A 16,245-nucleotide genomic window follows, 5' to 3' on the forward strand; every position below is an offset into this window, starting at 1 on the left:
CAAAAGGTCTACCAGCAGTTGTATTTCAAAGACTACTAAGCAAGATTGGAATGCTTGACATTCATTCACAATCTTGAGGAAGAGTGTTAAACTTCATGAGATATCTTTGTCCATATTCTTGGACTTGATATGCTTGATTGATATTGCTTTGTACAGTTGTGCGATACATCTTCTAAAAGATTATGTTTGTTTTTGGGTTGTATCCTAAATTGTATATATTTCCAAATTTAGATTAGGAATTTGTCTAATCTAGATTTGGAAGCTGCCTATTGTGATAGGGATCATGCTAGATGTACACCCATTTTGTACATCTTGGGCTACATAAGGGGGTATTATGACTAAAATGTCCTGCGCCTCACATGCATCTCTATGCGCCTCATGAGGGGCTTTTTGATCATTGACACACTTTTATGTAGCTCAAGGTGTACACAAAGGTATACCAATAGCATTTTCCTTGTGATAGACTATCTTGTATATATATTCATTGGAACCCTTCAACGGGGAATAAGATAGAATATCTTTTCAGCCATTTTTGACATATACATTATATTTTATAATATATGATGTATAATATTGTATTATTTTATATATTATATACATGATATATATAATATTCTATTCTATTATAATATATGTTGTATTATTTGTATATAATATTATATGTAACATTGCTTTTGACTTCAATGCTGCTTTCATTTCTGCAATGGGCAAAATGGTCATTTAGCAATTAATGTCTAGTTATACCTCCTTCAAGATTACCATACCAAACATGAGACAGTATTACTTTAAAATTATACCTCAAACATGGGGTGGGGACTGTTTAATCCCATCACTATTTTATCCTGTCCTTATCTTAATCCCATCAAAACACATTGATGAGGCCTTAATAACCTGTCCGTATCTTAATTCCTTCTCAAGTCCTAACACATTTTTGCTTGATGATCCCGTTTAGTATCCTGTATATATAAGCAATCCGGACTCGTTTATTCTCAAACGCCTTCCATTTGGGGACTAACATGAGTTTTTTTCAAGTCATCTCCAACATGTTCCACAAGACTTTTCTGGGGGATTGTCACAAGGTTTTTTCAAGTCTATAAAAACTATATTCAAATCTTTTTATTCTATTTTATTTTTAAATTGTTGATCTTTTCTACTAAATGTCTTGAATGGCCATAGCTTTTATTTTTGACCTACTATAAATCTTATTTTCCTCCCTTAAGGTGCCATGGTGTATGCTATTTTGTAGATGACATAATGTTAGTGGATGAGAAAAAGAGGGTGCGAATACTAATCTTGAGATATGGAGGAATGCTTTAGAATCTAAAGGTAAGAGTGACCCAAATATATGCCATGTAAGTTCAATAAAAATATAAATGTAGATGATTTGATGGTAAAATTGGAAGATCAAATCATAGCAAGAAAAGACCAATTTAGATATCTTGGATCAATTATCCAAAAAGATGGGGAGGTTAAAATAGAAAAGTACTTCATGCATCTTATGTGGTAGTAAGGTTCCAATAAAGCTAAAAAGGAAATATTACAAGACCAACTTTGTTCTATGGCAGGGCAGTAAAAGTAACAATATGTGCAAAATATGAGCATAACTGAGATGAGGATTCGAAGATGGATGTGTGGCTATACAAGAAAAGATAAAAATTAGAAATGAGGTTATTTGTAATAAGGTTAGAATGGCTTCTATTGAAGATGAGATGAGGGACACATGATAAAGATAGTTTAGTCATGTGAGAAGAAGACAAATAGAGGTTCTTGTGGGGAGAGTTGATGGACTGGAGCAAGTAGTTAGTAAAAGAGATAGAGGAAGACAGAAAAAAGGAAAAAGAAAAAAGACTTAGTGGGAGACACATAGGTTTGGTATTAAGTATATTTGCCTTATAGAAGATAAGGCAATGGATAGAAATTAATTGAAAGCTAGAATTGATGTAGTTGACCCCACATAGTGGGATAAAGGCTTGGTACATTATTGTTTATTGTTTTTTCATTTTTTTTAGATTATAAATTATCAGTATATCTTAAAATTCATATTTTTACTATTTATATTGAAATTAATGTAAATACAACTATTATTGATTTTGGTTGTGCTGGAATCTCATGTCTTTTATGTGAAAAGTATGTAGAAAACTTTTCTTTTTTGTGAAGAAATGAGTGAAAACATCTTAAAGGTGATTTCTAATTGTCAGTATACATTTGGAAAATTGAATTTTTTGTTTTTGGAAAACAGGTCTTCTTTTCCACAACTGAATAGCCCTTCAGATGCCCCAACATAACACATGTTTCTCCACCTTCATTGAATAGGTTCATTTATCTAGAACTAATAATGTTTGATTGGATGAGTTTTATGCTTCCTGTCAGCTACCTACAATGGCCTTCCTTGTTTATTTGGACTTGGGACCGGTTTTAAAAATAGGGGGAATGCCTTCAATAGTAGTAGTTTTGAGGAAATTACTCAAACCCACAGTTGGAGTTTCATTCATGATGTTAATTGAAATTTAGGACATCTCTATACGTAGGCTCATGGTTTATGTCCTGTGATGAAACCCAAGCTCATGGTACTCTTGTTTCACTCACTAAGTTGACCAAACTTGATTATCAAAAAAGAAAAAAAGGAAAGAAAGAAAGAAAGAAAAAGACCAATCTTCAGAATATTCAGAGTTAACTTCATGCTTTTTTTTTTTTTCTTTTTGCAAAAACAAATTTATTTTTCTCAAATCATGTAATCAGTTTGCATTTTCTTCAATATTTGTCAGTTATATATTTGCTTTTGTCAATTTAATCTGGACTTTGGTTCTGATTATTTAGATATAAGGAAAATAATTACTAATTAGTAATGTTTGAAAGAGGCGAGAAAGGAGAGGGGAGAGAGTAGGCTGACAAGATCATAATTGGCTTCTGAAGCTGTATTGAGGTTCGTTTGCCACCAACATCTTTTTGTGATGAAGCTAGTTTATAAAGCAATAAAAAAGAAGCTAGCTTAAGAAAGAGATACCATAGTGGTTGATAATTGTTGAGTAATGAATCACTTCCCTCAATACACAATCTCACACTCTCGCACCAATAACAGAATTAATAACAAGAAAAATGATAAAACAGAAAGTACAAGAGGTCAAGAACTTATCTTGGTTCAGATCATCAATGACTTGATGATCCTACATCCAGACTGAAGAAGCTGACAAAATCCACTAACCCAAGAACACAATCGGTACATGCACTCACAGCTCTATTCTCACAAGCTATTTTCTCTGAGATTACAAAGACTAAATTCTAGATTTTTCTCTCACTGTACATGATATGATGATGAAGAGAAATAACATAAGCCAGCCCTCTACTTATAGAGGATAGGGGTGGCTTTTACAAGGAATATAACAGAAACAGAAAAAACTAACAGAACTAACTGTTACATGGTAGTTACCTGTTACAGCGGTTACAGATTCATAAAACATAAAATAAAAATACAAACTTCCTGTTTCTTCTACACCTATTAGCGCTGCTTGATGACTTAACTAAATGCAAACTCTAACAATAATTGCTGAAGAATTAGTTTCTTGTTAGTAATTTTTTTGTAGCAACATAATATAAGAAATGGTAATGATACCCTTAGAATGTGGCAAATATGACATCTTATGAAATAGTTGTGTAGAAAGAAAAAAATGTAACATCATTTCATTTCAGTGAATAAAAGCTAATGAGCTTCATTTTGTGCTTTTGCGGTCCAAAAGCTTTTCTTTTTAGTTTTTAAACCAAATAAGGTATAAATATAAAGGCAGTCTGTTTGAATGAAGAAAAGTTCCGTTTGCTACGTTATTGCAAATTCTGGATGATGATGGCATGATATGTCTTTATATTGCTCCCAAACATTGAACTGTCTGCAATTTTTTTTGAGTACATGTTGGGTTTTGAGTTTTACTTAAATATTCTGGCCATCAGCTTACTTTATTTAGGTTGAGTGGGCATTCTTTTATGTTGTTGGTCTTATCTCAGATGACTTGTGTCCGTCTACTTGAGATCCTTCCTGTTGTTTATGAAAGGCTTTGTCCACCATTTGATAAACTATCTGGGAGGTCCAGCAGGATGTTGGACAAATTTATTGATTACAAATGGCTTAATGATTTGATGGATTGGGGAAGATCATCACTTCCTGTCATACTTAGATATTGGAAACAGACTGTGGTTTCTTTGCTAGGCCTGCTTAAGCGGTCATGCAGTGATATGTCTACTTCAGTGATCAGGGCCATTGAGAAGCTTATGTCATGTGGTGAGTTATCCAAATATGTGTCCTTCATCTACTTTTGCTGTTTTACTAACCATCAAGTATCACATGAATTATCAAATTTTTTATGTGTCATGGCATTGGGTTGCAGAAACTGTTGCAATGGATGAATTGATAGAGCAAGTTTCACACCTTTCTGTTTCTCTATCAGATGGGGGTTCTTATGTAATTAAAGAAAATAAGTTGACTTTGGGTTCATTAGCCTCTGAAGATTTGTTTAGGAAGAAGTTTTCAGAGCATGATGGAAAACTTTCCTCCTTGGAAAATGCAGATGTGCAGATTCTAGCCACATTATCATCAGCGAAAAAGAGTAATAATGATACTGTCATTGTCCTTTCAGACGACGAGATACCGCTGGAAGATTCTGCCAACAAGGCCAACCTATCTAAAGTGCGGGCAAGTCAGTGTGTTTTGGATGACAACAACCAGACTGCTGGTGCTGCTGTGGAAGTTTCTTGGGGTGATCTTGCAAAAATGAATGTTTTCACCAATGACACTTCAGAGAATTCCATAGGTGGTATACAGCAAGATAATGCACTTTCTGATTTGGGTTTTGTCCACCAGAAATCAGACTCAAATATGCTGAAAGGCAGAGAGGACCCAGCAGATCTTGTCATATCAAAAGATATTGATAGTAAAATGAAAGAAACAAAGTCCAAGCCTAGTGAAAATGATTCCTTTTCATTACGATGTAAACCTAATCTCAAGAGTTCATCCAGTGTGATGGTTGGTTCCAAAAGTCTCAATGAACAATCTTTCAATAAGGGTTCAGAAACAAGTGACACTGTCATAAAAGAATTGGTGTGTGATACTGAAGATGATCCTTGGGAGTTTGCAGCAAGAAGTTCTGGTCGTCAAAAGTCATATACGATAAAATCAAGCTCTTCTGTCCCTAAAAGGCAAGTCATTCAACTTAATTTACATGTGGAAAACAGATCTGGCCACTTACATAGGCTGGAAAAGGGAATAAAAAGATTCAAGCCTCCTCGGCTTGACGAGTGGTATAGACCCATCCTGGAGATAGATTACTTTGCAACAGTGGGATTAGTATCTGCAAATGGAAAGGATGATCAAACTGTTAGCAAATTAAAAGAGGTCCCTCTGTCTTTTCATTCACCTGAACAATATGTAGAGATTTTCCGACCGTTGGTGTTGGAAGAGTTTAAAGCACAGTTGCGTAGTACCTTTATGGAGACATCTTCTGAAGAGATGTCTTGTGGCAGTCTGTCTGTCCTTTCTGTTGAAAGGATTGATGATTTTCATATTGTTCGCTGTGTCCATGATGATGGGGATCCTGCAGGTCGTAGAAGTTGCTCAGAAAATGACCTCATTTTACTTACCAGACAACCTCTGCAAAATTCTTCACATGAAGTTCACATTGTTGGCAAGGTATACTATTTATGGTTCATGCAATGTTGAAGATATTGAATAACCAGCTCTTGTATATATAGAAATAATTTATCCTATATAAAGCCTAGGGTGAGATACGAACAAACATTCTCATGCTTGACAGCCTAGATGTCATCAATTGTCTCTTACAAATATGCAGAAGGTGTTATATTGTTCACTTCAATGATTACACTTTTCCTCCAGCAAGCTTCCAAATTATTCTGATGGGCATAATGTTGATTTTAGCGGACTTGTTGATTTATGCATTTAGTTCTGTATGTGCACTACATGCATACTTGTCAAAATCCTGATATGGATAATGTGATTATATGATCATACAATCTATTTTGTGGAATTGGTCCATATTGCACATAGGATCATTTTTTGGTAGGATTGGAAACATAGGAACGGGTAGGACCAAATCCAGATCCTGATCACATGATCCATCACTCAAATTAAGAAAATATAGAGAAAGACAGGGATTTCTTTGGTCATTATAGGACAAAATTAGACAATCTTGTTAGACTACCTCTTAGCCAAAACAGTATAGCATTTCTTCTTCCTTGCTGTGGTTGCCACTGCTGCAATGACGTTTCTTTTTCTTTCCACTGCTGCAAACAACATTCTGTCACGACCCTAGGGTTTGAATAGGAAATTGAAGAAGAAAGAATAGAGTTGGAGGGAAGAAAACAGAACAGAAAGAAGGAGAAATGGAGAAGGAAAGGAAAGGTTTTAGACGTACAGAGGGAGAGAGAAGAGGGGGGGAAAACAGAATGTTTTATTCAATCAATTGATAATTCTTCCTCTTACTGCCGTAGGTCTCTTATAAAGCCTCTGGCAACAACCATAAGAGCAACTCTAACAATATAACAACACCCTTAACTAACATAACAGCAAGGCAGTACTTTTAGCTAACCCCCTAACCTCCAAACCCCCAACTAGATAACAACTAACGGCTACTATCGGCCCCTTTACTGCTTTACCCTTAGGGTTGTGACAATGCCTTCCCTTTCAAAAAATTCTTGTCCCCAAGAATTGACAGCTGCTGACCCTGTTCTTCAGCCAATTCCAGCCTTAACAATCTGATTTATTCTTCTCCTCTTTCACCTTACTTTCTTTCTCCTTCTAAGTTTTGTCCCATCTTCTCTTACGTTCTGTTGCTTTTGTTTTTCCTGCAAAAATAAAATGTAGACTCCAAGGATTGCCATGTCAAGGCTCTCTTCTCCAATGTCAAATCTCCCAAACCAGATGGCAGTTACCTCCTTTTCCACAATATCAAAACTCCCAAACCAAATGGTAGCACCCTTCTCATCCTTCCTCTTGCGAATCTGGTCTACACCAAGTGACATGACATCAATACTGTCATATTGCTCAAAATAATAGGGAGATTTTCTTCGGCTAGAATTATCTTAACCTGTGACTCCTTAGTCTTTTCCAAAACCAAAGGCAAGAAGCCTTACTCTTAGAATTTGTTGCCTTAGAACTGTCCTCGGCCTCCAGTTTTTTCCTCTGGTTTGAGTCCTCATTGGTTGCCTGTCCACGCTTCACAGTTTCAGTATCAACTTCCTCAGAGCCATTGTAAACTTGTTCTGGTTCGGATTATTCCATCAAAACTCCTTTAGCCATATGTGGTCCGTTACAAACTTGCGAGCTGCTCTTATGATAACTTTTTGGTGGCAGTCCATGCTTTTTGTAAATGGCTTCTAGTGCCAAAACATTTTCACACTAAGCCTTAGCGCATCGTCAAGACCATTAATGAATTTTGATTCAAAATAATGCTCTGTCAGAATTGGTTGAAAGCTCCACATGAGGGACCATAGCTCCTTAAATCTAACCTGATAATCCATAACCAATCCCTCTTGCCTTTATTTGTTGAACTCCTCAGTCACCTCAACCATGTTCTTCTTCCTAAATCGGTCACTTCAATCCTCCACAAACTCAGTCCAATTATCCTCAGTTTCAGTCGGGATACTAACTCGATACATCCTAGCAAGCCGAATTCGTCCATTCGGTCCAGCTTTTGATTGAAGTTAGCGCAACTTTCTCCCATGACTACATAGTACTTTCCCAAGTTTTCTTAGTTCCTTTGGTCGATGTCATTTCCACAGTTCATCTACTTCAATTTATTGTTTTCGATCACTGCAAAGAATCGCCTATCAACAACACACCAATTCTTGAATCCGCCTACAGAGACGAAATCCGTCTCAATTTGCTGCTTCCCGTTTAGCAAACCTAATCACTTTGCTGCTACTTGTTTGGTAAACCCTAATTTGCCAGTTGATCAATTTAGGTTTGCCTGTAGGTATTGCCCAAGCCATCCTATGGTAGTCAATAACCGTCGACTCTGATTTGCCTTCACTTCCAAGCCGTGAATTGGTCGAAGCTTGCTTAGCTCTGCTTGTTGCCAAGATTGCTTCTTGCACCTGCACTTGTTTCGCACCTTCGTTCTAGCTGAATCTTCTGTTGCAATCACGAGTTTCACGCTCACAGCCTCAACCAGGATCGATTTTTCAACCTACGCCCTCTTCAGGATCAATTCCGACCCAAGGAATTTGCTTCAGAAATTGCTGAACTCTCAACCAAGAAGCATCAGTCTTGAACTTCATTCAAGTCCGATTCTTGAACCTATGCCCATATCTATTCGCTACTGCTCCTTCAAGCGATGGTCAATAATTGCCCGATTCCCGCTAAAATCCGCCTTAGATCACCATTGTTGTCCTTGCTTCAGAATCACTACTATGGATACGCCTCAATTTGATATTGCTATGCTGGAATCGCTTAGGATTAATTGAGAATCACCTCCTATTTCACTTGCAAAATTTGATACGATAGTTATACGATCCTCAAATCTGAACTGCTTGTGGAAATTGCTTTTGGGCTCTGAACCTCCAGCTTCGCCTCCAAGATTCGACTTGGAAGTGACCCGTGCTCACCTTCAGCTCCACGGTCCTCCGATTCTGTGTTCGGTTCGTTGCGGCTTCAAGATTTGGAACATGTCGCCCCCAGGCTACACCCACTCCTTACCCAATCTCCGACCAATGATTGGAATTCACTTGAATTCTTGAATTGATCTTGATTCCTTTCGGATGCTTACACTCACCTATCACACTGTCACCTATTGAACTTGTCGGAGTTCTTGTATTCGCTGGAAACACCCGAAATCTCTGCTTTATCGATTTCGCCGAGAGTCGTCGGAATCTACTGCAACCAATTGTTGGAATTATAGCCAAGGAACGTTGGCTCTGATACCAATTATCACGACCCTAGGGTTTGAATAGGAAATTGAAGAAGAAAGAATAGAGTTGGAGGGAGAAAACAGAACATAAAGAAGGTGAAATGGAGAAGGAAAGGAAAGGTTTTAGACGTATAGAGGGAGAGAGAAGAGTAGGGGGAAAACAGAATGTTTTATTCAATCAATTGATGATTCTTCTTCTTACTGCTGTAGGTCTCTTATAGAGCCTCTAGCAACAACCATAACAACAACTCTAACAATATAACAACACCCCTAACTAACATAACAGCAAGGCAGCACTGTTAGCTAACCCCCTAACCTCCTAAACCCCAGCTAGATAACAACTAACGGCTACTATCGGCCCCTTTACTGCTTTACCCTTAGGGTCGTGACACATTCTTTCTTTGTTGCTGCGATAGCAAAGCTGTGTGTTCTTCAATGCGTTAGTGATTGTAGTTATTTTTCTTCGCCTTTTGTCTTTGTTTTAGGGGATTAAAAATTTAAGATTTATCTATTCTTCCGAGGTTTCTAACTCTTCTTGTTCTTCTTTTACATCTTTTTGCACAAGTTATGCTATTTTTATATATTTAAGTATTCATCATATCATATAAAATTGCTAGACTTATATTCCTGTTTTAGTAGGATCAATTGACCCGATCCAAAAGACCCCTCCAATTCAATTGTGTGGAATCCCAATTTTGACAACCACAACCACAATTACGTACTTCATTCTTTTTTTTTTGAACTTCAGAATTTCTTTGATTTTCTTTAGAACAAAAAATGGTGTTCCTAGTGCATGAGGCTCCCTTCTTTGCGAGGGTTGTGGGTCTTATTTGTACGCAACATACCTTTTGCTTTTATATAAGGAGGCTGTTTTCACAAGTCAGGCCTCCTACTCACAAATGAGCAACCTTACTGTTGCTACCAAGTGTAACGTCTTGCCCCCGAGGGCGTTACGAAAAAAATGAAACTGAAGAAAATTATTCACTCAATATCCAAGTGCTTGCTATTAATTTTTAATTTTCCCACACTCTAGCTAGAGGTTACTTCACCACATTGCTTAAATGCCAGTAAGCCTCTAGTGGGCTTCACCCTTCCTACTTAGTCGTAGTTATCCTCAATGACATTTAAAGGTGAAATTGCACAAGAAGATCAAACCTAATCATGATATAAACTATTACGTGCTTATATGAATCTCGCATAAGACCACAACATGCACTATATACAAATTGATATCACATTACATAACAAAAACATAACTAAACCCAAGTTGTTCTACATTCTCGTTGTTGGTTCCTTTTGCTTCTTGAGCTTTCCTTGCACTTCTTTAAATCTGCTACGTCTACATATATATAGTTTTATACAAGAAAATAACATTTTCAGGGTGCTTACAGTTCTAAAACCATTTGCATGATAGAGAGTAACATGAATAGCATTTAAACACCTTTAAATGCAATAAACCACTTTAGATTGCAAGCTAACATGCTTTCTAAAGAAAATTAATCTACACATGCATGACCATTTAACATATACAAAATATGTGCAATCTAATTTTTGATGTCAAGAATCAATGCAAGTAAAAAATTGCTCACTCATACCTTAGAATAGTGTGGGAAAAAATAATTGTGGGAATCTTGTTTCTTCTCTTCTAGCTAAACAACTCACTGTTAGCAAAGAAAATTTCCCATAAATCTTTCCTTTCCTTGCTTTAAATAAGTCTAAACTTGCTGGATAACCATTAGTATCAAAGGAGTTTACCAAAATTGAAAGCCTTCACCAGGTGGCCATTTTTTAGAGTCTAGTTTCTTTTCTATCTTTCATTTTCTTTTCCTCTCTCTCTCTGTTGTTGCAGGAATATGAAGTCTCAAATTAATTGAGCCTTCTTCTATTTATACTAACTCGTTAAGCCTTGCTGCCCCAAGCCAACTTAAAAGAAATTCACAGCCACTTATCCATTAAAGCATGAATCATCTCTTAATTGCCACCTTTTGATATCAGGGTGACACCTTTCTGCTTGAGGTAATTCAAATGCTTTGATGGCTTAAAGCATCTCATGGTGAAGACTAACAACTAATTGATTATTTTATCACTATGTCAGGAATCAGAGAATTAAGAGAGTAATTAGGAGATAAGCAGGGCAGTTGTATGTAGTGGAGTGTTATTTTTTACGGTCATTATTTCTTACAGTTATTTACTGCTGTAAATAACTGCTGGGATAGCAATTATATAACGTTATGCCTCTATATGCCGAGATTTATCAAGTAATTAAATTGAAGTTCTCTCATTTTCTCTCTATCTATTTTCTGTTTCCCTTTGTCTTCTCTCTACCTACTCCCTAAATTCTTCCGTTTCTCTCTATGCTCTGTTTCCCTCTGTTCTTCTCTTTGTTTTCTCCCTCTCTTTCTTCCTTCTTTTATGACCGTCAACTAGAAATCCTAGATTCAAAACCTAGGATCCTGACACACTTCTATTATTACTTTATTTTTTTCTTCACTTCTACATACTTTTTGATCATTAATCCTTTTAGGATCACAGGGTGCTTTAAGGTCACCAAGTAATTGACCCTTGTCCTTTTCTTAACAACCCTTTGCTGAACCGTGAACTTACAACAAAAGGTTTTTGTATTCCGATGCTGCATCAGTATCTATGTTGATTCATTTAGTTCAATTGTTTTTCAACTTGAACACACCCTCGGGTTTGTTGTAAAAATCCTTACATATCCCGAGTGTTAACTAGCTTACCCATCATTCCTTTAGTTGGTTTTATCTCAAACACTTGATTATTCTTAATCAAGTCAATTAATTAAATTAATTACACAAAAATTCACAAATAATTATCAAAATGTGAATTTTCACTTCTAATAAAATATTCTCAAAGATACACTGTAACATGGGTGTTTCACCAAGGCCTACCCTCCTTTGATTTTCTCTAGAATGCAATCAAAATTTTTGGTTACCAATGTGCACTATGTTATATACTAATTTTGATGGTAACTTTTTTTTTTTTTTTTTTCCCTGCTAAGTATTCTGATGGCACTTTGACTTCTAATGTTTGAACATAGTTGATTAGTTAGGATATTTGATTTTCTTTATATACAAGTATGTTGACTATGAAGTATAAGTACACAATTTTGGATCAGATTGTTTACTTTTATGCAGGTTGTGAATAAATCAGTCAATAGCATGATAGTTAATTGTGTAACTGACTGGGTTGTTGTTTGTAAATTATGCTACAAATATCTTTGTTTCTTAGGTGGAGAGGCGGGAGAAAGTTGACAAAAGAAGATCAAGTATCTTGGTTATCAGGTTTTATCTTCAAAATGGATCTTCACGTATGAATAGAGCTAGAAAGTTCCTTACTGAAAGAAGCAAATGGTATATTAGTCGCATTATGAGCATTACACCTCAACTTCGAGAATTTCATGCACTTTCTTCAATATATAATATCCCTCTGCTTCCTGTTATCTTGAATCCTGTCAATCATCCTTTTGGTCATTATGGATCTAGAAAAGAGGACCTCAGGAAGTTGCCCCAACCGCTTTTCCATATTCTCAAATCTTCATATAATGACAATCAACTTCAAGCTATCGGTGCTGCTATTGGGCCTCCAGATTCAAAAGGAGGATATGAAATGTCTCTTATACAGGGTCCTCCAGGTACCTTTGGTACTTTTTTTTTTTTTAATGTTTTGTTTGATCCAAATAATTGGTAGGCCTTAAATTGTTGGATCCATGATTTGCTATTTGTTTGAACTGTGTTTACTTTTAGGTACAGGAAAGACGAGAACTATTTTGGCCATCGTCAGCGGCTTATTTGCTTTTTCATCACAGAAGAGTGATATAAAGAAACAACTAAATGGCAGCTTAAAACGAAGTGATACTCTATTCTCTAGTTCGAAGCCCTGTTTTAGTCAATCTGCGTTGATTGCAAGGTCTTGGCAGGATGCGGCATTGGCTCGACAGTTAAATGATGATGTAGAAAAGAGTTGCAAATCCATGGGAAGCTGCACAAGGGGGAGGGTGCTTATATGTGCACAATCCAATGCTGCAGTTGATGAATTGGTATCAAGAATATCTAGTGAAGGGATTTATGGAAGTGAGGGAGCAAAGTACAAGCCATATCTTGTAAGGGTTGGAAATGTGAAGAGTGTTCATGCTAATTCACTACCGTTCTTTATTGACACACTTGTTGATCAAAAGTTGGCAGTGGAGAGGTTGAATGCTGGTGATGGGAAGAATGATACCGGCATTGACACTTTAATGTCTCTCCGTGCTAGTTTAGAGAAATTAGTAGACCGTATTCGTTTTTATGAAGCCAAGCGTGCTAACTTAAGAGATCGAGATGCCAACTTGAAAAGTCTGTTGGAAGGAGAAGCTTCTAAGGTGGATGATGGGAAGGAATTATCTGATGCTGAAATAGGTGCAAAATTAAGAAAATTATATGAGCAAAAGAAAGCAATTTATAAGGATCTTTCCATTGCTCAGGCAAGGGAGAGGAAAGAAAATGAAGAAAGCAAAGCTCAAAGACAAAAGTTGAGGAGGTCCATATTAAGAGAAGCCGAAATTGTGGTATCTACCTTGAGTGGATGTGGTGGAGATCTATATGGAGTGTGCTCTGAATCTCTTTCAAGCCGTAAATTTAGCACCTTATCTGAGCATGCTCTTTTTGATGCCATAGTAATTGATGAAGCAGCTCAGGTATAATTTATATTCTATCTCCTCCTATGTTCTTTGGTTGTTTTTGCTTCAGTCCATTAGGTTTGTGCTATCTCTTCTTCTCTTCAGTCTAAAATTAATATATTTTCTATTTCATTATAGGCTCTGGAACCAGCTACTTTGATTCCTTTTCAGCTTTTAAAATCAGGAGGAGCTAAATGTATAATGGTAGGGCCTATCAAGTTTGCTTTTTTTTTTTTGCAAGTAAGGTACTGGCATCATGATTACATAATGAAAATTTTATCTTGTAGGTTGGTGATCCAAAGCAGCTTCCTGCTACAGTTCTCTCTAATATTGCTAGCAAGTATCTGTATCAATGCAGCATGTTTGAACGCTTACAAAAGGCTGGTCATCCTGTCATTATGCTTACTATGCAGGTAAATCCTTTTGTTAGAATTTTTATACTCCAAGTTACTCCACTTACCTGCTGTCTTCTTTGATTGTTGAATTCCTGGCATTATAAAGTCCTGCTTACTTACTGTTATTATGAAATAATCTCCTTCAATTTAGTTTCTGGTGATTTGATTAACTTGTGAGAAGTGGGAACCGTTTAAATGTTTGGAGAAGTGGCTTCCAACAAGCTTCACACACTATTCCATATTCTTCATTGTTCTTATCATTCTATTGTACCTGAACTTTCAAGTAATGAAAGAAAATAATGTATTATTTTGGTTGGTTGTATTTTGTCATTGCAGTATAGGATGCACCCAGAGATATGCCATTTTCCCTCAGTGCATTTTTATGACAAGAAGTTGCTAAATGGTGATCAGATGTGTGCCAAGTTAGTACCATTTCACGAGACTGAGGGCCTTGGACCCTATTTATTCTTTGACATTGTTGATGGACACGAACTTCATGGAAGCAATTCTGGTGGACTGTCCCTCTACAATGAGTGTGAGGCTGATGCTGCTGTTGAAATACTAAGGTTTTTCAAGAAGAGGTAAATCTTGCTGTTACTTATATTGTGATTCTTTTGAAAAAGATACTAATGCACTTTAGAGTTGGTTACCCCTGCATAGGTACCCATCAGAATTTGTTGGTGGGAGAATTGGCATCATAACTCCATATAAGTGCCAACTTTCGCTTTTGCGTTCTCGGTTTTCAAGTGCGTTTGGATCCTCTATTTCAGCTGAAATGGAATTCAATACAGTGGATGGTTTTCAAGGCAGGGAAGTTGATATATTGGTACTTTCAACAGTTAGAGCAGCAGGAACCTTCTCTGCACCGACAAAGATAAACTCTAGCAGTATCGGATTTGTGGCGGATGTAAGAAGGATGAATGTTGCTCTGACAAGGGCTAGGCTTTCCCTGTGGATTTTGGGTAATGCAAAAACATTGCAGACAAACCATAACTGGGCCGCTCTTGTTAGGGATGCTAAAGAAAGAAATTTGGTAATATCAGTTAAAAAACCCTATGAATCCATGTTCCAGTCAGGTTTCAAGAAGGATCCTGTTATAGAAAATTCTGATAATTGTTCAAAAGAGCGGAAGGGTAGTGGAAAGGTTAAAAATGCTACTTGGCATGCTGAACAAAAACAGAATCATTCAGGGAAAAGCCACAAAAGTGAAAAAGGCCACATCACCTCCAAATCTTGTCAAGACAAGGCAACTAAAGTTGAAGAGTATAATTCCACAAGGGAAAATGTTAAAACCAGCAAAAGAGTCAGAAATGAACATGATCTTTCAGTTAAGAAGGATCACAAAGCTGCAGCTCTTGCAAGTAGTGAGTGCAGAACCTCCAAGTATATGCAATCTTTTGTCACAGGTAGGCAAGGTGATGAAAGTAGAGGAAGACATAAGAAGGAAATAGAAACAGCAGTGCTGCTAGCAGAAGGCAGTATCCAGGAGAGAGGTATGAATGACAGAGGCAAAGCTTTGAATAAAGTTGACATGCCCAAAGATGCAAACATGAAAAGGAGACAACAGAGGGATGCTGTTGATGCTCTTCTTTCTTCAGCTCTCATTTCTTCTAAAAGGACTGAAATTTCGTCAAAATCTTTGCCTGTTAGAAGATCTGTATCACCAAATTCAACTACAGGTCGAGGGATAAAACCATCCAAACTAAGAAAAGGTAATATTCTCTGTTCCATATCTTTAGTTGTTAAATTTTTTTTTTTCTTTAGTTATACACTATAATTGTCATGTATTATCAATAACTACTCGAACCCTCCTCAACAGCTTTATTGCCTCTCAAACTAGGATGCTATGTTGGCGTTGATTTATAAAATATTTCGAACCAGAGTTTCTAATTTCATTGACTATGTCTTGATAGGGTGACTTGTATTCTTTTCATTTTCATGATTGCTGGCTAAGACACAGTACAAGTATTTATAATCCGTTAGCTGTTGTATCTTATAGAATGTACACTAGGAGAAGCTAGCAAATAACTGCCTAGGTACAACCCCTAGAAGCTTGCAAAAATTTTGGATTATCCTACCCTTGGGACCATGACAATACTTGTTCCCTTAAAGGCATTTATTGTCCTCAAGAAATTATAAAAGCTGAGCAACTTGGGGGAATTGCTTGAGGAGGTCAAGTAGGTACTCCCACGTTGTGTGATCAGGATGATAGTGGGTCAACTGCACCAACACCTGTGTAATGGGAATAGAATTTTGGTAGATGACC

General features: G+C 36.7%; 1 protein-coding gene across 2 annotated transcripts in view; it reads left to right on the forward strand.

Moving 5' to 3' along the window:
* The window catches only part of LOC127794403 (uncharacterized), a 70,840-nt gene that overhangs the window by 46,305 nt on the left and 8,290 nt on the right, over positions 1–16,245 (forward strand). For both annotated transcript variants that reach the window (XM_052325445.1, XM_052325446.1), the window contains exons 14-21: positions 3,997–4,270; positions 4,377–5,674; positions 12,159–12,561; positions 12,674–13,602; positions 13,723–13,788; positions 13,872–13,997; positions 14,316–14,560; positions 14,640–15,691. In XM_052325445.1, the coding sequence (XP_052181405.1) occupies positions 3,997–4,270; positions 4,377–5,674; positions 12,159–12,561; positions 12,674–13,602; positions 13,723–13,788; positions 13,872–13,997; positions 14,316–14,560; positions 14,640–15,691 (4,393 nt within the window). The remainder of the gene's footprint in view (positions 1–3,996; positions 4,271–4,376; positions 5,675–12,158; positions 12,562–12,673; positions 13,603–13,722; positions 13,789–13,871; positions 13,998–14,315; positions 14,561–14,639; positions 15,692–16,245) is intronic.

Source organism: Diospyros lotus, chromosome 2 (assembly GCF_014633365.1).
Source record: "Diospyros lotus cultivar Yz01 chromosome 2, ASM1463336v1, whole genome shotgun sequence".
NCBI lineage: Eukaryota > Viridiplantae > Streptophyta > Magnoliopsida > Ericales > Ebenaceae > Diospyros > Diospyros lotus.